Source organism: Arachis ipaensis, chromosome B05 (assembly GCF_000816755.2).
Source record: "Arachis ipaensis cultivar K30076 chromosome B05, Araip1.1, whole genome shotgun sequence".
Taxonomy (NCBI): Eukaryota; Viridiplantae; Streptophyta; class Magnoliopsida; order Fabales; family Fabaceae; genus Arachis; species Arachis ipaensis.
The window spans coordinates 80,028,511-80,039,005 of NC_029789.2; the positions used below are offsets into that span (position 1 = coordinate 80,028,511).

Consider the following 10,495-nt stretch of genomic DNA (forward strand, 5'->3'; position numbering starts at 1 on the left):
GATTGTCACTAACGTTCTCGAACCCATATTTTCACTGAACGTTAACACCACTAACGTCCTGAGCTAAAGTCTCTGTCCACTTCACACTTTCTCTCTGCAAGTAAAGCCAAGCCCAATGAAGAAGAGAACTGCTTCAAACTCAAGATCCAAAGGCCCATACCCAAGACTTGAAGAGCCAACTAGAAGAACAGAAGAGTAGTATATATAGGAGTAGCTTTAAATTAAATAGGGTAGGAAATTATAGGGAGCCTCTGGGCATAGAATTACTCTCTGTATTTACTTTCTCTGCACTTCTAGTTTCATCATGTATTCTCCATCTTTGTTTTTATTTTCCAGAGCTATGAACAACTAAACCCTTTTCATTGGGTTAGGGAGCTCTGTTGTAATTTGATGGATCAATACTAGTTTTCATTATTCTTCTTCTATCTTTTCTCTTGATTTTACTTGAAAGCTTTTGATCTTCATCCAATTGGGTAGTTATCTTGGAAAAGAAGCTATTCATACTTGGATCTCTTCTGAACCTTGAAAGAGGAATGAAGAGATCATGCTAGAAATGCTTTCTCATGCTGGACGAAATTAGATTTGGATGGATATGTGACTATAATCCTCTCAACACTTGATTTGAGAAATGCATGTGGTATAATCAATGACCATACTTCATCTCTTCTCATGAGCAATTGACCAAGGAATTGGCTATTGATCAAGATTTGAGAGATTGAATTACAAGAAATTGTAATTCAATCACTTAACATTGCCAAGGAGATCAATGAGTGCATTGATTGAGGAAGAGATGAAAATGAAATTGATCCGGAGAATGCAACATCTCCTAAGCCCAATGAACTCCCCATTTCTGATCTTACCTATTCTCTTTAATATCTGTCATTTACTTTTATGAGCAATTACCCATCCCCATTTAAGATTCTGCAATTTACTTTCCGTCATTTACATTCAGCTCTTATTTCTAGCATTTACTTTTCTGTTATTTACTTTCCCACCATTTAATTTTCTACAATTCTCAACTCAAATTCTGATTCGCTCAACTAGAACATTGCTCTAATTAAAGTTGCTTGATCAATCAATCCTTGTGGGATTCGACCTCACTCTATTGTGAGTTTTTACTTGACGACAAATTCGGTACACTTGCCGAAGGAAATTTGTTATGAGACAAGTTTTCCGTGCATCAAGTTTATGGCACCGTTGCCGGGGATTGATTGTGCATCAACAATGATTAAATTGGAAGATAACTAGATTGAGCATTTTATTTTTTATTTGATTTAATTTTCTGTTTGAGTCATTTACTTTCTGTTTTAGTTAATTTCTTCCCTTCCCCCTACTTTTTCTTTGTTATTTACCATTCATTTCACTAACCCACTAACTGTTTGATATATTGCATCACTCACACTAACAGTAATTCTGACAGAAATACTTTCTGCATCTATTTTCCTTGCTTGTACTTGTTGGTTGTATGACAGGGAGAAGAAGCGGAGCTTCAACTTCCTTTGATTCTGAACCTGAGAGGACCTTCTTGAGATTAAGAAGGGAAGCAAGAGGAAAAAGAGTAGTTGGTGCTGAGGAAGAGGAGGAATACTTTGAACTAAACATGGAAGAAAACATGGAAAACCATCATGAAGAAGAGGCTCACAACTATGGCAGAAGAGGACGAGCAAATCATGCTGGGGAGGATAGAAGAGTTTTAGGCTCTTACATCAATCTAAACCCAGGAAACTGTGGAAGTTGCATTCAAAAGCCAACCATCCACGCCAACAATTTTGAACTAAAACCACAGCTCATCACCCTTATTCAGAACAACTATTTGTTCGGAGGGAGTGTCCAAGAGGACCCCAATCAACATTTGACCACCTTCCTGAGAATTTGTGACACAGTGAAGTCTAATGGTGTTCATCCTGACGCCTATAGATTGCTCTTATTTCCATTCTCACTCAAGGATAAGGCAGCCAAGTGGCTGAAGTCTTTCCCAAGGGAGAGCTTGACAACCTGGGAGGATGTGGTGAACAAATTCTTAGCAAGATTTTACCCTCCTCAACGAATCAATAGGCTGAGAGCTGAGGTCCAAACATTCAGGCAACAAGATGGTGAGACTCTATATGAAGCATGGGAGAGGTTTAAAGACCTAACAAGGAGGTGTCCACCTAACATGTTCAACGAATGGGTGCAGCTGCACATTTTCTATGAAGGGCTCTCTTATGAATCAAAGAAGGCAGTAGACCATTCATCCAGAGGATCTTTGAACAAGAAGAAGACCATTGAGGAAGCCATAGATGTCATTGAAACTGTAGTAGAGAATGACTACTTCTATGCTTCCGAAAGAGGGAACACGAGAGGAGTGATGGAGCTAAACAATGTAGATGCTCTGCTGGCCCGAAACAAGCTCATTACCCAGCAGCTGGCTGACCTCACCAAGAAGATGGAGAAGAACCAAGTAGCAGCAATCACCACTTCATCAACAACCCAAGAAGGAGTAAATGAAGAAGCAGAGGGAAGTCAGGAGCAAGTCAACTACATTGGGAATTCACCTAGGCAAAACCATGATCCATACTCCAAGACCTACAACCCTGGATGGAGGAATCACCCAAACTTTGGGTGGGGAAATCAACAAGACCAAAGCCTTGATCAAAGACGCCCAAATCCCAACAATGCAAGCCACCAACACTTCACATCTAGACCATATCAACACCCCAATAACAACACCTCTCCACATCCACATCAAAACCAAAATAACTTACCTCATCCTTCCACCTCTAATTACAATCTACAATCATTTGATGACAAACTCTCAAGGATTGAGAATCTACTTGAAGGCATAGGCAAGGAGATTCAAGACAACAAGGTGTTCAAAGAGGAAGTGCGAGCCAGTTTCAAGAACCAGATCGACACAATCAAGAGGTTGGAATCTCAAGTGGGGTATCTCTCTGAGCAAATTCTCAAACCCACAGATGGATTCCCAAGTGACACAAAGAAGAATCCGAGAGGTGAAACAAAGAAAGTAAGATGGGAAGATTGCAATATGGTCACTATAAGTGATAAGGAGACTGAGGACAAGCCAAGCAAGCTGTCAGAACAACCTGAAGATACCTCAGTAGAGAAGAAGGAAAAAGATCATCAAGAACCAGAAATCTCACAACAGGAGCTGCTGAGACTCTATGCACCTTTTCCCCAACTGCTCAATGGTGCTGTGGAGAAGAGAATATACTCAAGGTTTCTTGATTTGTTTGCATCTCTGCATGTCAACATACCATTCATCAAGACTATTCAACAAATGCCTGCATACATCAAGTATATGAAGCAGCTGCTTCCCAGCAAAAGCTCACTCAAGGGAGGCCAAACTATAGTGATGAACAAGGAGTGCAGTACCCTCATTCAACCACAGCTGCCTACAAAAAGAAAAGATCCAGGGAGTTTTCATGTCCCCTGTGCCATGGGGGAAACAATGTTTGATAGAGCACTCTGCGATTTAAGAGCAAGCATCAACTTAATGCCCTTATCCCTGGTGAAGAGGCTGCAGATCAATGAGATATTGCCCACAGATGTAGTCATCAGACTGGCTAACAAAACTCAAAAACAAGCAATAGGGGTGGTGGAAAATGTGTTGTTAAAGGTTGGGAAATACTTTCTTCCGACAGACTTTGTCATCTTGGACATGGAAGAGAGTCACACTCACCTAATCATATTGGGAAGACCATTCCTAGCTACAGCCAGAGCACTCATAGATGTGGAGCGAGGGGAGCTAATATTAAGGATCCATGATGAACGACTCAGCTTTAATGTCTTCAAACTCTCACAAGAAGCAGACCAAGAGAACAAAGAACCAAGCAAAGATCATAATGAGATGCTGACAGAGGAAGCAAGCACTGAAGCACAACCAGCCCATCTGGGAAAGCCCTGGGTTGATGAACAAGGAAATAAGCAGTTGTCACAACTCAAGGAAAAGCTGGAGGAACCTAAACCACCAGAGACATGTGAAGACAACAACAAAATTTCCTTAGAAGAAGAAGTCACCAAGAGCAAGGCAACATCAAAAGGGACAAAGAAGAAGGTACCAAAGGGGTGGTTTGAACTCGTGAGGAGGTCTATCCTCCCAGCTGCAAATAATTCAGAGGTTAATATTAATCGAGAAACTATGGTACATTGCCTAGTACAAGGTGGAGAAATCAATGTGCATGAACTTATAGCTGAAGGAATTCAAGATTCAGCTGAGAAGCTTGAATCAGGTGCCAGACTTTGGTACCCCAGCACCATTTTCAGATTATGCAAAAAGGCCAAGGTGGTCTTTGAGGATAACAATCCAGACTGGGTGAACCCTGGGAGGCTAATGACAACCCAGTGTATGGCCTATACTACACCTGCTCAGCAACAAAGAAGGCCACAAATAGGGAAACTGAAAGCAAAAGAAGGAGCTCACCAAGAGGAGTCTCATCAGGAAGAATATCAACAAGAAGAGCATTCTTAACAGCCGACTTGAATATGAATCACCTTCTAAAAGCCATTGAAGATTTGGGGATGAGACATATGGAAGGACAAGAGCAAATACTAAACCTTCAGTCCAACTGGATGAGCCAACAAGAAGAGTGGCAGAAACAACAAATGGAGCAGCAACAGGAACAATACTCCCAGCTCACTCAAGCCATCCACCAAGTTACTGAGAGGCAAGAACATCAAGATAAGCATTTGCAGGAACTCAATCAGCGGCAAATAGCTCAGATGAAAGCATTCAATGAGTTCACTGTACTTAATGAAGGACGGCAACTACATAGGGAAGAGTTCAACGTAAACACTCAAGCCAAGTGGAACTACATGTCTAGTAATATGCATCATCTACACTATGCCATCCCTACATATGATGAGGTCCAAAAAGATTTTGTAGAACAAGAAGAGAGGAAGGTGAAACAGTAGAAGGAAACACTCAAGAAGAAGATGGAAGATGGTGGTTTCTAGAAGAAGCTGATTGGAAAAAGTAAAGAAAATGGGAGTACAAGCAATCAAGAGGGACACAAGGAGGACAAGCAAGGAGGAGAGCATGGGCAACCACATGAGTAAAAGGTGGTGAAGTTCCTCCTTTGGTCCATCTTTCTCTATGCTTTAAATAAGGAAGATCTTGTATGAAATAGAACTTGCTTCCATGTTAGTTTAAACAATTTTAAATTCTGTCTTTTAAGTTTTGTTGAAAAGGTCTATGTTTGCTGGTCTTTATGTCACTGCACCCTTACTTTGCTTATTTGTATGCTTGTCCCTTTGATTTAAATGAAAAGAGAATGAGTGTTTTTAAAGACCAGAGAGGAGTTCATACTATGGAGTAAGTTCATGAGTTTATGGTATAGTCATAAGTTAGCTAAGTTGGTTCAACCAGAAGGTGGGAGGACAACTATCTGTCATGAATACTGTGCTTGAAAAATACCTCATGAGACTAGCTAAATAAGAAGATCCTAATAAGAAAAAGGGAAAGAACAATAAAGGTTGAAAAATAAAAGAAAAAGAGTAAGCAATAAGGCTAGGCACCAATGGTTTTAATCTTGAGGCATGTGTCTGTGGTGCTCCTGTGTGAGGGATCTACTTGGATGAATAAGCTCTTAGGGGTGCCTTATCACTTGGTAACTTGGGTTAACTAACTCGAGATTATCAGCTGAAAGTCCACTATCAAGAGTAACCCTCAATACAGAACATTAATAACCCAAAGAGGTGCTGGACACCAAGGTCTCAAGAAAAGAAAATAAATAAACTATGTGCCTGTGGTGTGTATGTATGGGGGAGAGACTTGAGCAAGTAAGTCCTTAGGCGTGCTTCATCACCTAGCACCTTGAACCAACTGGTTCGGGAGTGTTGGCCGAAAGCTTATTTTAAAGAGTTGCCCCCTTACATAGCACTTAGCTTAAGAACAAAAATAAGCCCTGAAATAACAACAAAAGGATCAATGAATAAAAGTCTCATGGGATGCAATCACAGTGAGTATTCTAGGACATGATAAAGGTCTGAGAGCCAGGAATGAACCTAAGTTGCTATGCATGAAACCACCATAAAACCAGGGACATGACTTCCACAAGAATGACTCATTTCTCTTGGCGTTCCATTCATCATTCTCTTGTTCCAGTACTTGCTTAGGGATAAGCAAGCTTTAAGTTTGGTGTTGTGATGCCAGGGCATTTTGGCCAGTTTCATTGACCTTTTCTTTACTGTTTTTAGGGTAGTATCATGCATTTCCTTAGGAAATAAGCTAGTTTTGGGTAGATATTCACTTACATCTTGATTCAAGCATGCATTGTGCAATTTACATGATTTCATGAGGATTTTGCATGAATTTAATGATAAATTGGATGTTGCATTTCCCATGACTTGGACTAGAACTTTGATGCACTTTATTGCTTGATTTCAGGACAAAGGAAGCAAAGAAGAACCACATTAGTGGCTACGTTAGTTACACTAACATTAACACTAACGTGGAATGGGAGTAACTTGCAAAGTTAATGAGAAAAGGAATTGCCAATAACGCTGTCGAAGCCATCATTGCCCACGTTAAGAGTCACGTTAACTAAGTTAACGTGAACTCTAACGTGGAAGAAAGAAAATGGAGCCAACGTTAGTAACACTTAACATTATCACTAACGTTGGATCAAGCTCATAAGTGGCCACGTTAGTCACCACATTAACATAGTTAACGTGGCCTCTAACGTTAAGAAGAAAGGGGGGAAGCCAATGTTAGTGACATTCAACAATATCACTAATGTTGGCCAAGTCACATTAAGCCACGTTAACTCCCACGTTAACCTAGTTAACGTGGAAGCTAACGTGAGGAAACAAGGTGGTCGACCATTGTCACTAACGTTGGAAGGAACCCACACAAGCCCCAATAAGCCACGTTAACTTAGTTAACGTGGAAGTTAACGTGAAGAAGGGAGGTGACGCCAACGTTACTGACACCCAAGATTGTCACTAACGTTGGAAGGAGCCCACACATGCCACCATGAGCCACGTTAATTCCCACGTTAACTTAGTTAATGTGGAAGCTAACGTGGATAAGAGAATGTTGAGCCAATGTTAGTGACACTCAACTTTGTCACTAACGTTGGAGATGGCTAGCATGGCCACGTTAGAAGCCACGTTAACCTAGTAGGAAATTATAGGGAGCCGCTGGGCATAGAATTACTCTCTGTATTTACTTTCTCTGCACTTCTAGTTTCATCATGTATTCTCCATCTTTGTTTTCATTTTCCAGAGCTATGAACAACTAAACCCCTTTCATTGGGTTAGGGAGCTCTGTTGTAATTTGATGGTCAATACTAGTTTTCATTATTCTTCTTCTATCTTTTCTCTTGATTTTACTTGAAAGCTTTCGATCTTCATCCAATTGGGTAGTTATCTTGGAAAAGAAGCTATTCATACTTGGATTTCTTCTGAACCTTGAAAGAGGAATGAAGAGATCATGCTAGAAATGCTTTCTCATGCTGGACCAAATTGGGTTTGGATGGATATGTGACTATAATCCTCTCAACACTTGATTTGGGAAATGCATGTGGTATAATCAGTGACCATACTTCATCTTTTCTCATGAGCAATTGACCAAGAAATTGGCTATTGATCAAGATTTGAGAGATTGAATTACAAGAAATTGTAATTCAATCACTTAAGATTGCCAAGAAGATCAATGAGTGCATTGATTGAGGAAGAGATGAAAATGAAATTGATCCGGAGAATGCAACATCTCCTAAGCCCAATGAACTCCCCATTTCTGATCTTACCCATTCTCTTTAATATCTGTCATTTACTTTTATGAGCAATTACCCATCCCCATTTAAGATTCTGCAATTTACTTTCCGTCATTTACATTCAGCTCTTATTTCTAGCATTTACTTTTCTGTTATTTACTTTCCCGCCATTTAAAAGTCACGTGTGGCCTTCGACGCATACGCGCACAGCGTGTAACGGCCTAGCCCCGAAGAAACGGCACTTTTTCGGGATCAAACGGAATTTTTACAGAATTTTTAGGAATTTCTATGCATATAAGCACCTCCACTGCACAGGTGCTGCGTCATCAAGCTGCTGAGTCAGCAGCTTGATTGCACAGGACACCTCTCCTAATCTAAGTAGGCACGTCGCGAAGAGTTGCATTTTTTAGCCACTTCGGGCCCGAATTTCAAAATTCTGATTTCCGTGGTTAGTCTCTATGTGACGAGCCGGTCACAAATTTCGAGAGAAAAATTATATTAATATAATATTCATATATTATTATTTTATTCAGAATATTATATTATTATCTTCTCTACTGTGATTAATGTTGATCTATGCTTAATAATATAATAACTGAGCTTGAAATCTACCGGTAACGGATAATACCGGCATTCTTAGATGAACTTAGCACTGCTAATGCTTCATCATATATCTTTTATTCTTATGATTATCCAGTTACTAGTGTCATTTACACTAAGTAAATTAATGTTTATCCATTAGTAGTGTAATTACTTAAGTTCTAATACATCTAGCTTTAGTAATTATCCTTTTCTGAGATATTTTGACAAGTAACTTTTGTATAATCATCATCCAAAAGCCACGGCCTCCCTAGGACAGCTTGGCTATCATTTTTGTTCTTGGAAAAGCTTAGAACACCATGAAAGAAAACCATGAAGCTTCCATGAACACCTGAGCTACTTTCTCCGTTCTTTCTCAAACCGAAACCCCTATCAAAAATCTAATCTTACCAAAGTGTTCACCTCTTCCTCCTCTTCATTTCTATGTCACCTTTCATGGAGTAAATCAAGGTATGAAGGCTGCTCCTTCTCCTTGAAGATTCGGCCATGGTGGTTCCTTAAGTTAATGATGTTTTCTTCATGTTTTCTCTTAGGATCTCTTATTCAATCACCAAAAGCTCCAAGAAAACGGGATTTCTAGTTACGTTAAGGTGAGGAAAACCTTCTTTTCATCATCATGAAGCTTCAGCCTTCATGGTTCATAAGATTCTAAAGTTGTTTTTGATGTTAAAATAGGCGTAACAGTGCTTCTGGAAGCTTGTTTTTGGTGCAATCTCAGACAGCAGCAAAGGAGGTAAGGTTTGGTAAATTAATCAATGATTGGCTGTGTTCTTGAAGTGTTAAACCAGATCTTGTTGCTTGAGATTTAATTTTGGGTGTATGTGTGAGGGTTTGATCATGGAAACTTGTTGTTTAATGCTTGAAAATCATGTTTATGATGGTTTTGAAGTGGCTGTTGGTGCTGCTGGAAAACGTGACATTCCAGCCATGAAAATCATGATTTTTGATGCTTATTTGATGTGTATTTGATGGCTGAAAAGTTTCTCTTTGGTTTGATAAAAATTGGATTCAAATCGGTTTCCGAAAAGATTGAAAAACTAGCTGAAAATCAAGCAGAAATCTGATGAACTTTTGAAATAAAAAATGTTTTTGGTTTTTGGAAAAACATGAAAACGTGTATTCAAGGAGTTTTGGGGTCAAAATGCAATTATTAAAAAGTTTGGGGTTGAAAATTAATTAATCAAAAGTTGAGGGGCTAATGTGCAAATATTAAAAGTTATAGGAGTTAAAGTGCAATTTCCAAGAAGTTCGGGGGTCAAAATGCAATTTTTGAAAGTTAAATAAAATATTATTATTTTAATAATAAAATATTAATATAGTTTTTCCTGAAAGGCTCAGGAAGGCAGATTTGAGTCCAGAATTCTCTAATTTCCTTTACTAAACACCTAAGAAGAGGTATAAGAGAAGATATAGAGGTATATGAGGTAAAGAAACAAGATTTTGAAACCTGTGTTTAAGTTAAAAAGAAAAGGAGTTAAAAGTGATATAGCTGTGTACCTGACCTTACAGAGTAAATAGAGAATTATAAAATGAGCTTTCTGTGATGTTGTAATGCTTGATTTATGATGATTGCTAAATGATGGAAAGTATGGTTATATGTGAATTATGAGCCTTCGAGCAATGCTTGTGAATGTTGTGCGGGGACGCCCGTATTGAGATGTTGCTTCCCAGACAGGCTGCGGTAGAGTAGTACTAGCCCTGCAAGCTGAATGCTTGGTAGAGGCCTGACTTGCATACCTGCGGTATATTGAGACCTGAGCAAATACCAGCCCTGCAAGTCGAGAGCACTTAGTAGAGGGTATGCGGTACTTAATCTGGGATTAAGTTCTGGGAAGGCCTTATCTGACTTGGAGGGTCGGATTGCGTCGGGTGCGGGTCGAAACCGACAAATGAACTCATTACCTGCAATAGGGACAGACATGCATCATACTTGTTTGTGCATTATTTATAACTAATCTTCTTGTGTTCTTGTTCTATTCCTTGTTTGTTGGAGCATAACTGTGTGATTGCATATTAATGTGTGAATGTGCATTTATTTCCTATTTTCTCTCTTGTTCATGTGTTAGTTTATGTTGCTGTTATGTACATATTACTATGCATCCTGTCTTTGATGAGCAGCAGGGACATGAGTATGATCAGATCATGGAGGCGCCACCTCCTTCTCCAGACTGTATTTTGTT

At 39.4% G+C, this 10,495-nt stretch overlaps 1 protein-coding gene across 1 annotated transcript in view; it reads left to right on the top strand.

The window, feature by feature from the left end:
* LOC107640734 overlaps nt 1-9,284 on the top strand; it is a 12,626-nt gene extending 3,342 nt beyond the window's left edge. The window contains exons 4-5 of the mRNA XM_016344236.1: nt 8,991-9,048; nt 9,144-9,284. Of these exons, the coding sequence (XP_016199722.1) occupies nt 8,991-9,048; nt 9,144-9,284 (199 nt within the window). The remainder of the gene's footprint in view (nt 1-8,990; nt 9,049-9,143) is intronic.